Here is a 22,002-nt window from a genome sequence, read left to right as displayed (position 1 = left end):
TCGGTGGGACCTGGGCTAACACTGACTGAGATGTGATGGGTGTGCGTGTGTGTACATGTGCATGCACGTGCTTGGCACGGCAGGATAACTAGCAGGTGAGTGGCCATTCAAACCACCTCACTCCTGGGACATTTAGAGGCTACCTCAAGCTCCACCCTACCTTCTCCAGACAATGTGGTTCCTGGCACGAGCCTCGTGGTGAGGCCAATAGGTTCTGGCTCCTGGGTCTCCTAATCAGAACACCCTGTGTGGGTCACTTCTAACCTGTCCCTGTGGGAGGAGCTGAGGGAGCAGGTGGGGAACACTCGCTGGGAGCCAGCACAGGAGCTGACCACCTCCCTCCCCCATTCCGTCAGAGAGGAACATGAGGTCGCAAGTGTTTCTCACTGTGGACCCTGACAGGCTCTTGCTACCTCACACCAGAGCCTCTTATCTATCTCCTATGCACATGGAAATCTGGCGGGCATGCGTGAGTAGGTGCATTGGTGCTGCACACGGACGAATGCATGTGTGCACGGGGTGTGCCCTGGGGACCTCCTCAGGGATTCCGAGCAACTACCTTTGTCCCCAGCCCTCCAACCAGACTGTGGTTCCTGGCAGCCACCGGCTCAGCCCCAGCACCCCGGGTTCAATCTGTCTGTTCCTGGCTTTGGTCCCTGCTGGACACAGGCCCCCTCCTCTCCCCCCAAGAGGCCTGGAGTGGGGGGCAGGGGCAGGCCGAGGCTGGCCCGGAGCTCATGGCTAATTTTCCCGGCCACAATCGATCCAGCAGCTTCTCCTGAGTCTATTAGCAGTCGGCAAGTGAAAATATCCCCCATCGCGAGCCCTGACCTGAGACAGGGAGGGATCCATAGCAATTTGTTCAAACAGAGGAGAGCGATTCCCTCTCATTTCTATTCCAATTTATTCCAGGGAGAAGGGGGTCAGGCTGGGAGGCCAGAGCTGGACCCAGGCCTTGTCCACTGGGTCTCCTGTGCCAGCCAGGGTGGCAGCTGGTGCCATCCATAGCTCCTGGGGGGGGGGCTCTATGGGGAGCTGGGAGGGAGGCCTGCCAGCCTTCCCGGCAGGCTTTGCTTGGCTGCCTGGCTTGGTTGTGGGTTTGGTTTTCACAAAACACAAAGCCCACCCGCCAGAGCCTCATTCCCAGGCACCGGGCCCCGTGCCCGGCCCGGCGTGTGCTCACCCAGGACACCCTTGCCAGGAAAGAGGCTGGGCTAGTGGCAGGACCACAGTGCCCCCAGCTGGGCCCAGCAGGAGGCGATATGGGGCTGGGGTGGGGGTGGGGCTGCCTTCTGAAGTTCCATGGCCAATAACTTTTTGGGAATAGCCATGGCTCAAAGGGGAGCCAGCACCTTAGGCCTCCTCTGCACCTAACTTCCCGACCTAGGCTCCTACTCTGGGCCTGGTCAGAGCAAAGGTTTTGCTGGTGACCTAGCCAGGGAGTCTCTTTCAAGCTCCTTCAATAACCTCCGCTTCCAGGGCTGGGGATGTAGGGTAGTTGGTGGAATGCTTGCAGCTCCCCCACAGCCTGTGATTTCACCACTTGGGAGGTAGAAGCAGGGGATTCAGGAGTTCAGTCATCTTGGCTCCTTAGTGAGTTCGAGGCCAGCCGGGCTACCTGAGACCTACCTCAAGAGAGGGAAAAAAAAAAAGCCTTCTTCCCCCAACATTTGTTAAGCGCCTACTGTTTTCTGGTCACTGGGATAGAGAAGCCAAATTCCCGCTTTCCCCCCATCTACCTCAGTTTCTCCCCGCTGCTCCTTTTGCTCTTGTACACACCTTGTCCCCTCAGCCGTCTGCCTGGTCCTCTCCCGGCCCCCACGGCCCCAGAGAGCAGCATCCTTCTTCTGAATGAGGAGACCCTGACGACTGAAGCTTCAGGACTGGGCCACGGCAGCCCCTTCTCCGGGGACTCCTCGCACAGGCCCCCTTCAGACTCGGGCCTCTGAGGAGTGGTGCCATGGCAACCAGAGAGGAGGCTTCTGGGAAGAGTTGACCAAGTGGCCCCGCATGCATGGTGCTCCCTCCCTCTTTCACTGCTTGCTTCCTCCCTCAGAGCCCCAGGGAGGGCATGATGGGAGAAGATCCTCTTCACACTGAGGTGTCAGCGGCTCGCAGCTCTGAGGTCAGCTGCTGCACATGACTTATCAGGCTCAGGCGACACCACCAGGGCCTAATTTCAGCACCCCATAACTAAATATACCCGCAGTGGGTGAGTGATGCCTCTCTTGCTCAGGGTGGGGAGGGCGGTGGGGCCGTGTGGGCTGCAGGGAAGCTGCAGAACCTTCTGGAATGGACCCTGAGTTCCAGTCTCCGCCTCAGTCGTGTGAAAACTTGGGTAGGGTTTTAGTTCCCCCGTGCCTCAGTTTCCCTACCTATGAGGAGAATCGATGTGTGCTGAGCTGTGTCAGCCCAGTGCCTGGTCCAGGGAGGTTTAATGACAAAGATGGAGAGAGAGAGAGAGAGAGAGAGAGAGAGAGAGAGAGAGAGAGAGAGAGAGAGAGAGAGAGAGAATAGAAAGCAGCCACAGCTCCCATTTGCTCGGTGGCCCTGGAAGGAAGAAAGGTGGCAGGGTTCCTTCTGTGATCCTCATGTCTAAACATAACCCTCAGCATTCCCATCCCTCTGCCTCACCCAGACCCACCAGCCACCTCTCTGTCCCCGTAAACGCCACACTTCACCTTTCCTTCCTGAAAGCCGGCCCCCTCCATGTCATACCCACAGCCGTCCCCTGTGGAGCCCTCAGCCCTCAGGAGCAAATCCTTCACCCCTCGCCCACCCAGCCATTTACAGGTTGTTTTGAAGCAGAGCATTATAATCAGATCCCACGGTTTGTGCCATTAACAGCCAGAAAAAGGGAAAGAAACCTTTCAGTAATGGAGGGAGGGGGGGAAAAAACACAACTAATAAGAGCATGCTTAAAGTGGAGGGCAGGTATTGTATTTCTGGGTTTATAAATATACTGGATGCTAAAGAGAATACATTCCTAGACTCTGGGTTTTTGAACAACTGACTCTTGGAAGAAGATGGCATGTCCTTTCAGATATTTAACATATGTTCCCTCCCCGGGAGTGTTTGCTTTGAAGGGATACAGAGAGAGAACAACAACAACAACAACAACAAAAAAAAAAGCTGGGTGCAGATGGATTTTATTTCTTTTTAAAATATTATGTGCATGTATTTGTGTGTCTGTGTGTGTATGTGTGTGTGAGTGTAGGTATCCATGGGGGCCAGAAGAGGGTGCAGATCCCCTGGAACTGGAGTTCCAGGCAGTTGTGAGCCACCTGATGTGGGTGCTGGGTATTGAACTCGGGTCCTCTGCAAGATCATCAAGCGCTCTGAGCTGCTGAGCCAGCTCTCCGGCCCCTGGTGAGCTATATACAAAAAAACCCAACCCACAAAGTCAGGGCAGGGCTGTGGCTGTAAATGGGGTGCCCAGGGAAGGCCTCTTTGAAGGAAGTGCTGGAGAGGGCTCTGGAAAGTCGGGGATACCTCCCCAAGCAGAGCAATGGCAGGGCAGAGGGTGAGAGGTAAGGGTGGCTTGGCCCTGCTTGAAGAACGGTGTGGCTGGCCTCAGAAGGGCAGTAGATGGCGAGGTAAGAGGGAGCAGACGTCAGGACACGACTCCCGTGGCGGCTGACCTCCCGGGTCAGCCGGCACTGGCGCACCGAGGAGGCGCGCCTCTTGGCTGTGTCAGTGGAGATAGTTCCAGAAAGGTTTAACTGAGGAGGAAGACTCCCGGCCTGAAGATAGGCAGCACTAACAGGGGCTGGAATCCAGACTGAGCGAAAAGCAGGGAGTGTGCCCCTCTCTCTGCTCTGACGGTGGGCGTCATGTGACCAGCTGCCCCACGCTCCCACCGCCATGGACTGTGAGCCGGAATTAACCCTTCCTTGTCAGACGATACAGCCGGTGGTTGAAAGCACCGTTCAAGTGAGACAGGGGCAGCGGGGGGGTGGGGGGGGGGTGGGGGGTGGGGGGTGGGTGAGCGGAGGAAAAGGGAGTGTCGTTAAAAGTCTCTTCTGCTGCTGTGGTGCAGGCTAGGGGGCGAGAGAAGAGGCCGGACAGACCTGTCAGGAGGCTGCTTTAACCATCCAGGCAGGGGCTGGTGATAGGGACCAAGAACAGGGTGGCATACAGGAGGCAAGCTGGGGCAGCCCACTGGTGGGCTGTGTGTGGGATACGGGAGAAGGAGAGGTCTCACTCAGGTGGCTCCCAGCTTCCTGACGGACAGTGATCATCAGGAGACAGTGTGTCCCACTCATGTGTGGGTGCTGGCTCCAGAGGCCAGCGGCTGGAGTGGTGCGAGAGTCAGTAACCTTGGAGTGAAGCCACCCATGGGGCCAGGGTGACATCCTGGCCTCCAGGAACCCCCCCCCCCCCAGGTGACTCCACATGTAGACCGTCTTAGGGAGGTTCTGGAAGCACGACGGTGGTTCCTCCCTGGAGCTGGCTCAGAGCTCCACCGGGGACTCACAGCAACCGGGATAGGGGAAAGGGATCGCCAGAGCTGCGTCCTCCCTTCCTTTTCCTCTCTTTCTCTGCATCCTAGGAGTTGGGGCCCTGCCAGCTCCCAGGCTGGTAGATTGATTTTGCTTTCAGTGTTGTTATTGTTATTATCAGCCACTTAAACAACTTCACAGGAAGCAGCCGGCCCCTGTGCCCATCAAACATTAACCGTTCATTCGAGCTCTCTGCCCATACCTGTCGATACATTTTTACATAGCGGTAAACAGTCTTCCCTTCCGCTCTCCGCCGGCTTTATCTCCCACACACGTCTCGCGCTATTGACAGAGCTCTCAGACCTGCCACTTTAATGGGCAGGTAGCACCCTCTGCATTGATGGGCCGGGCTTGGGTCACCGTTTCTCTGTAGCCAGCTCCTGGGCAGGTGCCAATTTGCCTTTCTCTTGAATAATGCCACTATGAATATCCTTATGGGAGTGCTTTTCCCCTTTGCAATAATTTCTTCAGAGGCCTCTTCCCCCAAAGTGAGATCACCTGTAGCCTCTGGCTCTGAGACAGTCGGATGGGCTCATCATGCATGGCCTGGCTGTGGTGGTCCTGATCACTTCTGTGTGTTTGTCTGCCCTGGTTTCATAGATATACAGTCTCAGGCCTTTTAATTTCCGACTTTTCACATCCCCAGGCCGTGTTTGGACCTCTCAGCACCTGATGATCATAGCAAGAGTAGATCTGCACCGGGCTTTGCAGTTTACACAGCACTTTGCTAGATGTTGCACTTAGCAAGACACTGTGAGCCTAATGTTATTTTGTGGGGGTTTGGTGAAGAGCTGGCATGGAGCCTTCCCTCAACGCCCACTTCCAGCAAATTCGATGGAAAGGATTCCCACCCAGCCATCGCCATCACCTTCTGTCTGAGGGCTCAGTATCTCAGACGCCTGCCAGAAGCCCAAGTGGAGCCCTATGCCTTGGGGTTGGGTATTGGATCCATGGGCTCAGATGGAGCCCCATTAACCCTCCATCTCCCTGGGCTTTGGGGTCAAAGTCTTCAGGGCCCCTTGGCTTCAGCACAGTACTGCTTTGCCTGTTCCTGGCCAGGGCCTGACCCAGGCTCCACCTTCTAGAATGGGGATCTGGATTTGTACAGTAAGTAGGAGAAGCCTGATTCCTAGGACCTGTGTCCAAGGCTTACAGGGACAGCAGTACTCAGGGGGATGTGAGCATCCACACTGGAATAGCCAGGCTTGCAGTGCATATCTGGTTCATTCTGCACGCTCCTGGCTATCCTTCTGGAGTGTCTGTCAGGCGTCCAGTGCTGAGCCTGGGGCATCTCATCCTTACATGCTTAACACTATTTATAGTCAGCCCATTTTATAGTAAAAAAAACTGAGGCTTCAAATGAGAGTATTATGATTTGCCTCAAGTCACACAGCAATTATTGGGACAGGAAGCTTGTCCCCTGAGACACCCAGGGCAGATCTGTATATGTATAAGGGCAGGGGCCTGGATTATAATCAGACTCTGGGCTACTGGCTAAGACCGGGGCTGAAGGAACAGTGAGAATGGGAGAGCATGTTGGGGCTAGATGAGGACCCAAGTTAGGCTGCTGAATGAGTGAGCCAGTGAACATGGCCCCAAATCCGTGAGCCAAGCCAATAGGCAACAGCCTCAGTCCCCCGCCAGCAGGGGGAGCTCTTTCATTGGTGATCAGGCTCAGCCTCCTTTGCTGCTCTGACTTTTGTATCCTGCTAAAGTGTCCCCCACTCAGTTTTATTGACTCCTCTTGTGGGACTTTGGTACTATTTCCTAGGGGATCCTGGGTGCTATTACCAACTGGAAATGGAGCAGAAATTAGTGCCTACCAGGGACCAGTCCCTGTGCTGGGTGCCCAAGGCTCAATCCTCAAGTGGCAGTTGAGAGGTGGAGAATGAGGAATAGTACAGATAAAGAAACTGAGGCTCAGAGGTTTATTAACTTGCCCAAGGTCACATGACTGTGGAGTCCTGTCTCTGTCTCTCAGACCCACCTTATACAGCCCACGACTCACAGCCTCAATTTAGCAGGCTCCTGCCTGAGGTTGGGTGGGGCCTTCCTGCTTTCTCTTCCATGAGCGATGTTCTCGGTCTTCCTCAAATTTGGGCTGGTGTCCCTGCACCCACAGAAATCTACAGGTTCTCACGTAGAGGTCTTCCCCAGTGGCCTACGGAGTCTCGCCAGAGCCTCATGAACAGGTGGGCAGCCCCGATGGATGGCTGCTTTACTGACAGCTGACAAATGCGAGCTTCGCCTGGCCTACCCCCAATGAGGCACAGATGTGGTGAGAGGTGCCGAACATTCCCAGGGCCTGGGGGACAGAGGAGCTGGCCATCACTTTCAGAAAGATGGGGTTCAGAAGAGGGCCAGCCTTTTCCAGAAGCTTCCGGCTCTGCCAACAAGCTGTGCGTCCTCTATGTAAAAAGCGGCTTATTTCTGGGCTCCATGGTGGTGATGGGACAGCAGACTTCTCATCCTTGGCTATGGACCTGTGCCTTGCTCAGCGGTGGTACCCTTTCACTTAGAGGTGAGGGATCCTTGTCTCGGAAGGGGGAGATTGGCTGGATGTGTGATCGGTCTTTAATTATTTACTTAGCACGTGCATGTGACTGCATATGTATATGCAGATGCATGTGTGTGCAGACCAGAGGTCAACCTGGGGTGTTGTTCCTCGGGAGCCATCCACCTTGATGTATTGAGACAGAGTCTCTCACTGGGCAGTGGCTCACTGATTTGGCTGGCCAGCAAGCCCCAGGGACCTGCCTGCCTCTCTCGCTTCTCAGCGCTCACCACCATGCTCTGGCTTTTTACGCAGGTGGTGGGGGTGGGACTCAGGTCATTGTGCTTGCAAGGCAAGCGCTTCTCTGACTGAGCTATTCCTTCTGTCCTGTGGGTTGCGTTTTGATCAGCACAAAAGGCCTTGGGGTGGAGAACAAATTTTACCGTGGTCTGAGCTGAGGAGCCCCAAGGCTCCTCGCAGAAGAGGCTTTCTGTCTGTGAGGTTCTGTATCCTGGCTCCGAGGGCAGAGATCGCTCATTTTGGAGGCTCAAGAAGTGTTACAGAACCAATCAACACATAAGTGGAAAATTCAAAGGTGATTGTCTGTGCCCTAGGAAGGCTTGGAGTACAGGCAGAGAGGGAGGATGAAGAGCAGCCAGCGTGGCCTTGGGGTGATCGGCCTGGGAGAGAGAACCAGGGGTGGATGGGCCAAAAGTCTGCTGGAATTTCTCTGAAGATGCCTTGCGCTGGGGTGAGGCTGGAGGAGATAGGCAGAGAGAAGTGAGATTGTTTTAAACTGGTTTCCCAGCGTGGGACTGGAGGTATCTCTAGTCTGGGCAGGTTCCCAGAAGGTCTGGGTCACCCTGGCCGGCAGTGCACAGATGACAGGCTTTCGGCAGCGTGTAGATATCTGGACTACGTGAAGGTTAGACCGGCCCCATCTCAGAGACCATGAGGGATAAGGCTCACTTCCCTGGTAGGCCCAAGTCCGCCTGGCAAAAGCTGGTTCGGGAGGGCCGGCTGCCACCTGCCCCAGGAAGCCTCCTCCCAGACATTGGCTGCCATTCTCTGAGCAACTAATTAAGGGAGGAAAGCTTGCTAACATTTCAGCACTGTGAACTCCACTAAGTTACGTTACATGCATAAAAGGATCAATAAACATGTTCGGACCCAGAGATGGGAGGGCAAGAGGGGTCTCCACGAGGGAGGGGTAGCAGTGAAGGATGCTGCCCGCATGACCTGACCGGAGACAGTGTCCTCAGCCCAGGCCTTAGCACTGCACTGGGTACCCAGCAAATGAAATTCAGGAAGTGCGGTAGCTTCCAGACCAGAGCGGTTTGCGGGGACTTATGGAATGTTGCTGAGCCTCATCTTATCTGAAACATGGGAGCATTGGTAGGCTTGTTAAGGCAACACCTAAGTTCCTATCCGAGATGAAACACTCTGTGGAACACTGCAGAATCGATGTGTTTCTTCGCACACTCTTGTGGTGAGGGCGTGGGGAGACCCGAGGTATGACCCAGGTCCCCAGCTCACAGCAGTCCCTCTCTGACTCTCCAAAGCAGGCCTTCAGTCACAGCTGGTGGCCTCCGGGGGGAAACAAAGTAGCCAGGGATTCCACAGGGCAGTGAGCAGGGTCCCAGCTGTGCTATGGTCTCAGTGAGTGACCCAATCAAAGTGTTTCTTCCCCGTGCCTCAGTTTCCCTCTTTGAGAAGGAGGCTAAATAAGAACAGAGATAAGGAGCTTGAACACAGATAGGGCACACCAGGACCATGCCACTACTCAGCACACGTGGCCGGGGTGGCGGGCTCTTCAGTTAAATGTGTGCCACCCCCTAGAGAGGCCAGTGCCTGAGAGCTCGCGTTTGTGTTAGCCGCAGTGTGGCGGCCCATGGCTTAGGTGGCTCGCTATGCGTCCGACGCCATTGAATTTTATTTATTTAGTGTGTGCGTGCATGTTTATATCTGAGTGTATGAGCATGCTGTATATGTGGGACATCTGCATAGGTGTATGTGTGTTCCTGTGAGCATGCTGTATATGCGGGACATCTGCATATGTGTATGTGTGTTCCTGCGAGCATGCTGTATATGTGGGACAGCTGCATGTGTATATGTGTTCCTGCGATCATGCTTATGGAAGCCAGAGGAGGCATGTGTGAGGCGTCCTGCTGTGTTACCAATTCAGAAAGAGCCTCTGAGCCTAGAGCTAGGCTGGCAGCTGGCAAGCCCCAATACTGAGGTCAGGCTCTAGGTTTTCACATGGGTGCTGAGGACTTGAACTCAGGTCCCCCTGCTCACACAGCAAGCACCCTTGCGCTCTGAGCCATCTCCCCAGATGTTTTAACCACCCAGATGTTTTAACCACTCACATGGGTTTACTCATGCATTCCTCACAGTCACCGCACTTTTTTAAGTAAGAGGACTGAGGCTCTCAAGGCTTGAGGGGTACTGTAGTAAGGGTCCTCAGTCCCTGCACGACCCCCAGCATGAATTTCCAGTGTGTTTATGAGACATCCCTTCCAGTTTCCTGTCCACCCAGGGAGGGAAGAGGACCAGAGTGGGAGGTCTCCTGTCCCTCTTCTTGCACCTGTTTCATCGTCCTGGGAGCGGTCATTGGTCACGAGAGCTTGTGTTATTTGGGCCAGTGTTTTACACACATTGCTTTGAAGGATCATGCTGGCTCTAAGGGAACCAGCGGTCTCATTTACGAGCCAAGATGCTAAGGCTCAGAAAGGTTGAGAGAATTGAGCAGTGTCTCCTAGCAGGTGGGTGACAGACCTGGACATTAGTACCAGACCCGGTGACGTCAGAAGTCTGCTCCCTTCTCCTGCTGTCCTTTGTTCCATCCCCTGCTTTAGAGCTTTCACGGCACTCCCGGAAGCCTCCTTGGTCCTCTTCGATTCCCTGCTTGGTCATGCTCTTTGAGAGTGAGCCCTGTCTACTTTTAGTGACAGTACCCAGCAGAGCGCCTTGGACCCTAGCATTTGTTGTTGGCTTGATGGCAGAGGGGATCGTGACAGGCCCTGGCTTGGTGGCCTTTTGAAGCAGATGCTGTTCCCTGAGGCTTCCCAGGATGTGCAGAGCTGGGGGCTGAAGAGAACTGTCAGGGACAGAAGCATTGCACACCGAGCCAGCAGGGTCTGTGGTAGTGACCTGGGGAGGGCAGTGCACCAATCGGCATGCCAAGGCCAGGGGGCACGAGGTATGTGATGCCAGGAGGAAAATGTGAGGCTGGAACCAAATTAACTCTTTTTTTTTTCAAGACAGGGTTTCTCTGTAGCCCTGGCTGTCCTGGAACTCACTGTGTAGATCAGGCTGGCCTCAGACTCACAGAGATCTGCTTGCCTCAGTCTCCCGAGTGCTGGGATTAAAGACATGTGCCACCACTGCCTTGCCCAAATCACCTCTTAACACGTGACTTTTCCCGGGGAGATGTGAATGAATGTCTGTCCACCCACGTAAGGCACCTGGTGACACTGAGTTTGTGGGAGACTTAGAGGAGACTTGAGGACTCAAAGGCAGGCGCATCCCCGGAGCTCCCTGTACAACTGGCAGGCACCTCCACCAAAGAGTCTTCGCTCCAGCAGTGTTCCTGCCTGTATGGCCTTGACCAGGGGTCCTGTGACCCTCGAGCCCCTATGAATTGCCTGGTAGTCTTCTGGAGTCTCCCTCCTCCCTCAGGAAAGAGGTGTTCCAGTTCCCCGGAATCGGCTACACAACCGTCTCCGATGTTAGGGGATTGCGTGATGGTTCTGGGTTCTCTGGGATAATTACAATGATTCAATTCCGGCAGAGAGAGGTAAATAGATGTTTTGTTTCTTTTTATTGTTTCTTAAATTGAAGTATAGCTTAGTATGTTAGTCACTGTGACAAAATACTTGAGAAAATCAACCTAAGAGTTGAAGAAAGATTTGTTTTGGTTCACGGTTGTTACAAATGCATACTCCCATGTCTGGCTCCCCCCCCCCCCCCAAAGGACAGTTCTTTGTTAAACTCAAATCCTCACATGTGCAAGCACTTTATCGACTGATGTATGTACTTAGCCATAACCAGCCCGCTTTGAGACAGGATCTCACATAGCCCAGGCTAGCCTCAAACTCTACATAGCCAAGAATGACCTTGAAGCGATCCTCCTGCTTCAGCCTCATAAATGCTGGGATTATGGGTGTGTGCCATCATGCCTGGTTTTATGCAGTGACTGGGATCAAATCCAGGGTTACATGCATGCCAAGCAAGCACCCTACAAATTGAGCTACAGCCTGGGCCCTCTTTATCAAAGGCCTTTGATTGACTAAGTTAATAACCTCATGATCCAATCTCCTCTTACCACAGCTGGGGACCAAGCTTCCAACACATGAGCCTTTGGGGGAGGGGCATGCCATATACAGACTATATCAGACAAGGTGAACATCCAAACAGATACCAGACAGGATGAACGCCCAAACAGATACCTGGGCACATGGACCTCGCCACCATTGAACCGGCACTCAGATGGTGGTTCTTCTGTCCCACCTCCCTGGGACATTCTGGTATTCCCTTCCCAGTTATTAACACCTTGTCTACCCAAGGCAGTCACTGCCAAGCCTCTGTCACTACAAGGTTGGCTTTTGCAGTTCTGAATTTTGAACAAATGAAATCATGCATTATAGACACTCTCGTGTCTAGGTTCTGTCAAATCGTGCCTGGGAGGTTCGGCGGCGTTGGCCGGGCTATCGTTCATTTCCTTCACTTAGGCTGACGTCGCACCGTGTAAAGACACCAGCGGGGGCTGTGGAGATGGCTCAGTGGGTTAAAACACGTGCCGTGAAAGCCTGATGACTTGGGCTGGAGGCTTGGAGCCCGTGGAGGATCTGGGCACAGTGATGGAAGCATCTGTAATCCCAATACACCCTGAGATGGCGAGTAGAGCCGGGAGAGCCACCAAGAGCTCACGGCCAGCAAGCCTGCAGCCTGGAGCTGAGCCTCCTTGCCTTTGTTTTTGTTTTTTGTTTTGAGACAGAGTCTCCTTGTGTAGCCCTGGCTGGCACAGAACTTGCTATGTAGACCAGGCTGGCCTTGAACTCACTCACCAAGCTCTGCCTCTCCATTGCTCTATACAAGCACATGTCGCCACACTGAGTTCACCTCTACCACTCTTGACAGGTGCATGCATTGCTTCGGACTTTTTGTTATTGGAAGGAAAGCCACTCAGAAGATTCTTTTTTTTAAAAGGTTTATGTGTATGTGTGTAGAGGAGGCAGGTATATGCGTGTGGGTGCCGGGAACTGGACTCAGGTCCTCTGCAAGATCAATACGTGCTCTTCTTAACCACTGAGCATCTCGCCGGCCCCTTGGAGGATCCTTGGACCTGCCATGTCATACCATAAGTGCTCATTTCCGTTGTAACTGTCCCCAAGAGAGGAACAGGCATCATGGAGCACACGTATGTTTAGCATTCAGAGGTATGGCTCAGATCTCTTCCAGTGTATTCTACCATGTTAGGGTAGGGTCATCTTAATAGAAAATATCAGCAGAGGGAGGTGGGCAGTCTTAATGATGTCGTTGTGGTGGCCGCTCCCTGCCCACCTCCACTGAGGAAGCCGCAGACCCTGCCTGCCTCTGCTGGCCAGGCCCCCCTCACCCTGGCCCAGGCTCGCTGTACCCTGAGCGTGTGAAGCTTTGTAGCTCTTTTCCATCATTCCTTATCAGTCACCAGAGCTGTCATTACAACATTGCCTTGCTGTGGGCAAGCCACAGCGTCCAAGATTATAGCTTATCTTCCATTGAGGCCTGTTCAACCGATGTCTTCCTTGTCAAGAGGCACCCCGGGCTTCCCGCAGACATCCATGCAGCCTTCTGGTCTTATCAGCAACCAGCATGCATGACATCTCTTGGTAGCTTGTTGCTTGATGAGGTTCCTGGAGACCTGGGCCAAAGATGCCTATCTCTTCTGTGTATGGTGACGTGCGTGCATTTTTATGGCACGGTGACAGTGACGGGCCCAGTCCCTGGAGTGTGGTGTGCATTTTATACGGACACTGTGCGCCGATTACAAAATCAATAGCAAGTTGAAAAGACCTCAGAGATCATCAGTCCGCTTTCCTCCCACAGATGGGGGAACGGGCTCAGGGTGGTGACTCAAACTGTGCAAAGACACACAGCTTATCGCTGACCTGTTCAACCCGGGTTCATTCCTCTGTAATAGACATACAGCCAGGATGGCCACCTGGACACTGTTTGCCTTGTTAGGCGTGGCCGGTGTCGTGCCGAGCGGCCGTACCACGAGTGTTTCAGCCTATCTGGGGTTGATGGCGCGTGCCTATCATCCCAGCACTTTGAAGGTGGAGGCAGGAGGATCAGTCAAGTTCATCCTTGCTGCGGAGTACCCTGGCAGCCAGCCTGGGCTTGGTTGACACCCTGTTTCAGAGAGTCTCTTGAGCTGCTGGCTGGTTGCCTTTTGGGACAGTGCTCAGGTTGGAACATTTGTCCCATCAGTGATGATGGCGGGCACTCCTTTGGAATACCTGGCAATTCTATTTTCACTCCTCATGTTCATGCCCCCACCAGGTAAGTTCTAGGAGTCGGCTGCATCCCCATTTCAGAGACACGTAAAGTAAGGCCCGGACATCACTGCTGTTCCTCCCTAGATGACATGCGATGTGGGACTCAGCTCCGGCCACTAGCATGGGTCTTCCTTGTGCTTTGAAGGGCAGATGCTGCTCCTCCATGGAGCCTCCTAGGATCCGCCTGCAGCTGCTACCGCTTTCCCCTCCCAGGTCCGCCCTTAGTAACCTCTCCTTGTGAATTCACCCCTCAACATGGGGCCTTGTGTAGGGACCAAGTTGAGGCCTACAGACCACTATCCTGAACCTGACACACACAGTCTGATGTGTGTATACTCTGGATGCAGGATGCTGGAGGGCCCCAGATGGGATGCTCCCCACTTATTGCATCTGCTCCCCTAATCCCTGTACTCTCAGTCTTGAGCAAGCAGGTGTGAAGCTGTGGCCTCACCTCCTTTCCAGAGCTCAGACTCTAGCCAGGGTGGAGGTGGAGGTGGGGCGGGGGGGTGGGGGGTGGGAGGAGTGTGTTAGGAGGATGGGACTAGACTTTAGTCAGTTTCCCTGTGGGCCCCTCTAGCCCCACCCTTGACTTATACCTCTGGACGCTGGGTAGAAGGGGTCCACAGTCTTTTGAGGGCTCCTAGCCTCCCATTAAAACTTCTGTCCCTTGGAGGAGAAGCTATGTGCAGCTTGGGGACAACGTGAACGGATGATCTGGTGCTGAGAGGGAGCTGTGCTGAATTACCTTCTTTAAAAGCCGAGGCTGGAGGGGCTGGGGAGGCGCCTTAGTGGATAAAGCATGAGCTTTAATATGTAGGGCTGGAATTCGGGTGCACAGAACTCACGTAAATACCATGTGGGCGTGCGGTATACCGTTCATCCTGGTGCTTGCTTGGAAGGGGGAAGAGCTGGATCCCCCCGAGCAAGCTGGCTAGCTGTCCGAGAAAGATCTGGGTTCACTTGAGAGCCTCTGACTCAATGAGAGTAGAATGGAGAGTGACCAAGGAAGACATTCCTACCATCAACTTCGGGCCTCCACTCCCATGTGTGCACACGCATTCACATACGTACTCACACACACAAGCACCACACATACACACATACGCGAAACAAAATCTAGGAAGCAGAAGCTGAGAGGGTCAGAGCGGGTGGTACAGAGGCATAGATTTGCTAGGCACGTGTGTGGTCTCAAGAGGAACCGAGATGGGCAGCCAAGCGGAGATGAGGTTTAGGAAGTTTAGCCTTAGCCTGTCCCTAGGGGGAGTCTGAAAGACTGAGCAGCCTCAATCACCCCTCCCTCTGAGTGTGTGTGTGTGTGTGTGTGTGTGTGTGTGTGTGTGTGTGTGTGTGTGTATGCACGCACACATGCATGCTGGGTAATGGGTCACCTGCGTGCTGTGAGCCATTAGTGGCAGAGGGAGATGGGCACACCTGTCGTATTGTAGACCTGGGCACAGCACCAAGAGCGCCCAAGACTGGGAGCCAAGCTAACATCAACTGGCCACCCAGCCTTCGGTGTTTTCAGACTTGGGGGTCACAACCTGCGACCCAAGTCATGTCTGTCCACTGTCCTCAAAAAGCCAATTAAAAGAGACAAATCAATAGTAGGATGCAGAAAAAGATTTACTCAACAGAGCCACATTGGAAAGAAGGACAGAGATCCAGTGAACCCCAAAAGTCCATGTTAGGGGGTCCTGAAATAAGACTAATGACATGCACATCGAAGCAGTCCCTGTGACGGTGTGGCCCCGCCCACCACTGACCCATCATCCTCTGGGCTTCGGTCTCTTCCTGTGAGGTGACCTGATGCGTTGTTGGAATTATGTGAAATCTCTTGCTGGAGACAAAATCCTCTTCTGTCTGGTCCTTCTCCTTCTCCCATGATATTCCTGGGGAAAATTCCCATTCCTCGGGATCCTTTGTTTTAATAGTCTGATAGGATAGATTGGGAGACAGCATCTCTTTAGAATTTCTTCATTTCTGCCATGCCTGTTTCAGCAGAGTATTCACAACACCCCCACCCCCACCCCACTGTCCTCCTCCCTCACTGAAAAGCAAATATGGCGGCACCTCTTTCCCAAATCCTGAGCTCTCCTGACTCTGGCCTGGGCCCCGGGAGGAGTCCATCCTGGCCCAGTGTGGGTGAAGTCTGGGAAGCCGGTCTGGACTCTTCCCCAGACACACTGAGAGGCCCACACCTAGCCCCTGAGCTCCGTGAGTCCTCCCTACCCCTCCTCTGTCCTCTCTCCACAGCCCCAGCCCAGGCCCAGATCGTGCACGCAGGGCAGGCCTGTGTGGTGAAGGAGGACAACATCAGCGAGCGAGTCTACACCATCCGGGAGAGCGACACCCTGGTGCTGCAGTGCCTAGTCACTGGGCACCCCCGGCCCCAGGTAAGCTGGGCCTCGGCCTTGCCGGGCTCCCGTCTGCCCACACACTGTCACCCGGGATCAGAGTCTGAGAGGAAGCAGGAGGTGAGGATCTACACTCCACAGGGCTAGCGACAAGACAGGACGAGACAGACTGGGACCGGACGACTAGCCTGGAGATGGACTCTTTAGGGAAATGCTGGATGCTGAGGACAGCGGAGAGGAGAAATGGAATGCTAGTTGTTCCATTTCACTTCATCCTCTGTGGAGCAGACACATCTTTACACACACCTTTAAGAAATGCTGGCGAGGGGACAGTATGCCAAGGAGGACCCATGCTCAGTGTTCTCTCTCTCTCTCTCTCTCTCTCTCTCTCTCTCTCTCTCTCTCTCTCTCTCTCTCTCTCTCTCTCTCTCGCTCCTCCAAAGGCCCCATTTTACAGCTAAGAGAAAGCAAGGCCCTGGGAGTCTGGGCAGACTCCCAAGGTCCCACAATACTTCCGCTAGCAGAAGCAGACTCGGAGTCTAGAGGCTGCCCTCTCTCTGGCTTGGCACGCTGCCCTCCTCTTTGGGTTAGGAGCCGCAGCGGCAGCACTTGGGGCTTTTCGGCAGGCCAGAGCAAACTCCGGAGGTTCAAAGACACAAAGCAATTAGAAGGGGACAGAAGACAAGTGTCTGGAAATGCCAGATGAGTTTTGCCATAGATCAAGTGCTCAGGTTCAGGCAGGAGGTAGCTAGCGGCTGGCGGTTGCCGAAGGCTGATGGAGGAGGCAGGTGGGGAAGGAGGACTGGAGGAACTGGCCGCCTGGCGAGCTGCTGTGACCTTTAATACTTGAATAGCGGTAACAAAGGTGGCAATTGGATTCTAGGAAGGACGTTGAAATACAGAATCTTTTTTTTTTTCTTCCCTGATAATTTGGGGGAACGGAGACAGCTTTCACAGCTTTGGCTTTGAGATAAGCAGATGTGCAAGGAAACCCCTCAAGATTTCTTCATCTAAAGCCTCCGCCACAGCTCGCTCCTGCTCAAAGGTTTGTTTGGCTCGCTGGCAGGGCAGCTGCGTTTCTGTGGACCTTGGTGTCACGTGCGGTCACGGCAGTGGGGATGTGGCCAGTGAGGCTAGGGAGAGAGCTGCCAGGCGATGCTGACCCATCTGTGTATGTGTCCCATAGGTGTGACCACTGGAGGCCATGGCTGGGTGACAGGGTCTCAGGGGACCCGGGCAGGCCTCAGATTTGCCACATAGACAAGGATAACTGAACCTCTGCGCTTCCTGCTTGTACGTGTGCCATGCTGGCATCACAGACACGAGTTCCCACGCCCAGTTTGTGCGGGGCTGGGGCTCGAACCCAGGCTTCGGTGCATGCTGAGCTAGGCAAGCGCCCCCCTGTCTTCCTGTTTTTGTTAATGGTTTTATTGCTCGCCCTGTGGGACAAGCTCACGTATTTGGCTTTGCCCTACCTCCTCCGCAGTTGGCCAGACTCTTGTCTTCAGTCCCGTCCCTGGACCACCGTGGTAGATTGAAATTGATCTCCCAGGCTCTTTGCTTGCCCCCTACCTTGATTCCACTGGAATGAACACCCCCAAATCTGCTCCAACTTAGCAACTACCAATGGCTCCCCATTGTTTACCATCTTTGCTCAAGGCCCTGGGGTGCAACTGGAGACTTTTTGTATCCTGGCTCCACTTGCCCCTGCACACCCGTGTCCCGGCCATATGCCCACCCCCCCCCCCACCGTCATTCTCCAGGTACACCCTATCCATTCTGCTTCTGTCACTGCGGTGTCCTCTCCCCAGCTGTCTCCTTCGCTGCCTGTTTCCTGACAGTGACACTGAGCATCTGTCATGGTCCAAACACAGTTGATGGGTGTCAAGATGCATCTGGGGCACCTAAGCATCGGGGGAGCAAGGGGTGAGCCTCAAGGCCCTTGCCAGCCAAGGTCGGGACAGAAGAGTGGGCAGACACAGAGCTCATGGGTTCAAAGAAGAAGCAAGAGCATGGGCGTGCTAGGGTCTGCGACCCAGAGGGAGTCTACACAGAAAGGGAAACCGCAAACCCAAGATTTTGTTGCCACTCAAGCAACCAGTGACTTGAGGACAAGTTGTTGGGCAGGGAAAAGGGGTGATTCAAAGAGCTAGCCAGCTGAAAGAAGATGCAGGTCGAGGGATGTAGCTCAGCAAACGGAACTCTTATCTAGCGTGTGCTCTGGGTTCTATTCCCCAGTGCTACAAAATAAGGTGTGGTGGTGCACGCCTATAAACCCAGAGCTTTGGAGATGGAGTCCAGAGGATCTGGAGTTCAAAGTCATCCTCGGGAATATATCAAGTCCATGGCCAGCCAGGGCTATACCTGAGATCCTGTTCAAAAATAAAAAAGAGGCTCTCTCCCAGGTGGTGATGTCTGGCTTCTGTAGGAAGCTGTGGAACAGACAGATGGGAGCCAAGCAGTGTGAGTCCTCGGGGTGGTCACAGACTTTGGGTGCTCTGCCTTTCTGATGTGCAGATGCTGTCCACTATAGGCTCCTGGAATATTCTGGGTTCTTTAAATCTAAAGCAAAAGTTATGAATGAGCAAGCCTCTGTTCTTTGTGCTTTTGGTTTGCTTTCCAAGGAATAATTAATCCTGTAGCTAATTACTAGGACACAAAAGTCTCCTCTGGGAACAAGAAGAAATGGAAAGCTGCTTTTCCCCAGAGTATGGGAGAAACAGAGAAAGGCATCTGAAGAAGGCATTTGAGGGGGTGAGGGGGGCAGTTTTAAAGCTGTTAGGTGTCATCTACTAGAAAGCCAGGGGGAGTACACTGTATATTATATGGCCCAGCTGTGTGACCTCCCAAATTAGTGGGATTTTAAGTCAACTAAAAAGAACAAATGAATCGAGAGGGGTTTTTTAAAAGGATTTTCCCCCTGGGTGCCAGCCACAGTGAGCAGAAGCTGAGGAGCCTGGATTTGCACACACCTCAGGAGGAGGAGGAGGAGATGTGTGCTCATACACGCACGGCAAGTAGGCCCGAGGCACACGGGAAGCCCACGGAGGCCGTGTTGCCATTGCTGAGACAAAAATGCCTGAGAAAGTCTCCCAAAGCATGCCCCTACTGTGACAAACGTCTTCAAATGAGTTCCCATAAGCTGCATGCCATCAAAACGGAACCCACCGATAATCCACCTCCCCAAAGCCCATTGGCGAGCATCAAAGCCTTGAACACGCGAACCTCCTGGGGACACTGCACATCCAAACCACAGCAAGGCTACAGCCCCGTCCAGGACGAGGAGCTGATGTGGCTCCAGAACAAGAGCTTCTGCCTCTGACGGGGGACCAGAAGCCTGTGCCCAGAGTCACAGCAGGGTGCCGGCACCCAAGAGAAAGCAGAACCCTGCTTGCTCCGTGTCTTGATCAGTTTGATGTGGGAAAGAACAAACAGAAATCATAGGATTAAAAGCAGTAGTCTTTTCTTTAAAAAAAAAAAAAAAAGAAAGAAAAAAGCCTTAGTACCTCAGAGATAGCTAAAGAGAAAATGAGTAAATTGGGTGATAGATCTAGGATATTAGACACAAGTCTGGAGAAGCAATGGGAATTATGAAATAGGGGTTTGAGGATGTAGCTCAATTAGTAGCATGCCTAGCACGCGTGAAGCCCAGGGTCGGACCCCAGCACTGCATTAAGGGACATGGTGCTACACTCACGTAATCCCGGCCACTGTGGAGGCAGAGGCAGAAGAATCAGGAGGTTCAAAGTTATCTGTCAGTTACATAGCATTTGAACCCAACCCGAGATAAGAAAAAAAAAAAAATCTCTGACTCCAGTTCCAGTGGGTCCAACAATCCTCTTCTGGCCTCCAAAGGAGGCATGCACATTGTACACAGAAATAAACGAGACAAAACAAAACAACCTACCCAAACCAAAATCCAAGTTTTTGAATAGTATGCTAAGATCCACATAGACAAATTAAGATAAAGCCACAGAGCATCACCAATTAACCAAGAGCACTATTAATAATAGAAATTGTTGAGTGACTAATGTATCCGAGGCACCGCATTTAAGTGCTCCGCTTCCTAAGCCTCATAACTTGCAAAGTAGGCATTATGCTATATTAGTTATTGTTGACTGGCAGATACTTCAAAACTCAGGGGCTTGGAGCCTGGAACCCTTCCTGTCTCCCAGTGCCAGCGGCAGGAATCCAGCAGCGACTGATTCCCACGCAGGCTCTCTCACAAGACTGTGGTTGGGTGCCGCTCATCAGCGCATGACTGAGGCTGGAGAACTCTGCAGGGGGAAGAGGGCGGCCGATGGCTTCTCCTGGGCTCCTCTCCACAGGACTGCTTAGGGCAGAAGAGCAGATCGAGCCATGGTGGAAATCAGTTTTCATACGCTGTCGTAGACTCTCTCCTGCTGAAGTCTATGGGCCACACAGACCCTCCCTAGAACGGTGGGCGGGGCCTACAGAAGAGAGAGAAGCCCATCTTTGGAGACTGGCTTCCGGGTACAGCTCTTTCCAATCCAAGAGTGTGAGATTGAGGGTTGAGTAACCTATGAGGTCACTAAGCTAAGAAGTGGGTTAACACACATCGTTTATTCGGTTAACAGGCTTCCCAGCACTAAGTATACACTTACCCAATCCTTGGTTAACTCTAGGCAACTTAGTTGGGCAGGCTCCTGACTTAGAGCCTCCTCCCTCTGATCTTGACCTCTGCCCTGAAGCTCTCCTCACTGAGGCGTCCTGAGGGGTCTCCTCTGTGCCTTCCTGCCACTTGTTTGGGTCAGGCCTGGGTTCACTCTCTCCTGTGCCTTGGAAAGCGTGGGGCAGGCAGGGGACGCCCGTGCAGGGCCCTCGGCCCTCTCTACGCGGACCTCAAGGCGGTGACTCGCCCACCCAGGTGCGGTGGACCAAGACTGCTGGCAGCGCGTCTGACAAGTTCCAGGAGACGTCTGTGTTCAACGAGACGCTGCGGATCGAGCGCATCGCCCGCACGCAGGGCGGCCGCTACTACTGCAAGGCGGAGAATGGGGTGGGAGTGCCGGCCATCAAGTCCATCCGCGTGGATGTGCAGTGTGAGTGGAGGCCCTGTACCCTGACAGTCCGTACCCCTACAGGGGACAGCTCCCGATCCCTCGGGGGTGGGGAAAGGGTAGGACGGAGAAGTGGAGGACTGAAGAGGCTTCTCTTTGGGAATGGGCCACTGTATCTCCCTAAACCTTTTTCTCATTCCCATGTCACCCTCCTCCCATGGACCTTGATGGCGCCCTTTAAAGTGGACAGGGCATGCTGGATTATATTTCTTCCACGGAGGAGGAAAAGCAAGGTACCAGAGCAGGACAGCTTCCTATGTGAATTGAGGACACAATTAGGAGTTCTGCGATTTTCCTCTCCACCACCCCATGCAACTGTGGACCCCAGCCACAGCCCTGGCTGGACACTAGACTCTCTGAGGACAGTTTAGGATTGTATTTATTTATGTAGTGTGTGTGTGTGTGTGTGTGTGTGTGTGTGGCAGAGCGTCTCAGGACAGCTTGCAGGAGCGTGCTCTCCCCTACCTCCTGGGTCTTGGGGACTGGAGGGAGGTATTTTACCCACTGAGCCATGAGGCAGGCAGGATCCCTGTGAGTTCGAGGCCAGCCTGGTCTACAAAACAAGTTCCAGGACAGCCAGGGCTACACAGAGAAACCCTGTCTCGAAAGACCAGAAACAAACAAACGAACCCTGCTGATCCCTGGGCTCAACTTCAACTTGCAGAAGTTCTTACGTGCGTGCGTGACAGGGAATGTGGCCTGGCATCAAGGATGCTCTTCAGCCACCAGTTCAACAACTGTTTCCGTCTGCACCTGAGTAAGCACCACTGGTTTTAAGGGGTAGTGTGCTTTGAAGGAGCGAGGCTAGGGCCGGTCCAGCCTATGGTCCAGAGACCATATGCACCCTACAATGGCCGTAAATAAAGCCTGGCACAAAATACCAAACTTGCTCAAAACACTAGTAGATTCGTTTCTTTCTTTTTTTCTGTCACTTGATTTTGCAATTCTTAGTTATGAATTATCTAGATGAAAACATCATGTTCCACTGTCAAAATGTAGGCAATTCCCTTACACCCTTTTCCAGACAGT

The 22,002-nt window shown here is 53.4% G+C and overlaps 1 protein-coding gene across 1 annotated transcript in view; it reads left to right on the top strand.

Annotated features, from left to right (window-relative positions):
* Mdga1 (MAM domain containing glycosylphosphatidylinositol anchor 1) overlaps positions 1–22,002 on the top strand; it is a 57,356-nt gene that overhangs the window by 15,149 nt on the left and 20,205 nt on the right. The window contains exons 2-3 of the mRNA XM_006983074.4: positions 15,792–15,931; positions 20,781–20,955. Of these exons, the coding sequence (XP_006983136.1) occupies positions 15,792–15,931; positions 20,781–20,955 (315 nt within the window). The remainder of the gene's footprint in view (positions 1–15,791; positions 15,932–20,780; positions 20,956–22,002) is intronic.

The sequence above is a fragment of the Peromyscus maniculatus genome, chromosome 21 (assembly GCF_049852395.1).
Source record: "Peromyscus maniculatus bairdii isolate BWxNUB_F1_BW_parent chromosome 21, HU_Pman_BW_mat_3.1, whole genome shotgun sequence".
Taxonomy (NCBI): Eukaryota; Metazoa; Chordata; class Mammalia; order Rodentia; family Cricetidae; genus Peromyscus; species Peromyscus maniculatus.
Note: the sequence above shows the minus strand (reverse complement) of the source record. Positions and strands in the feature narration are given on the sequence as shown.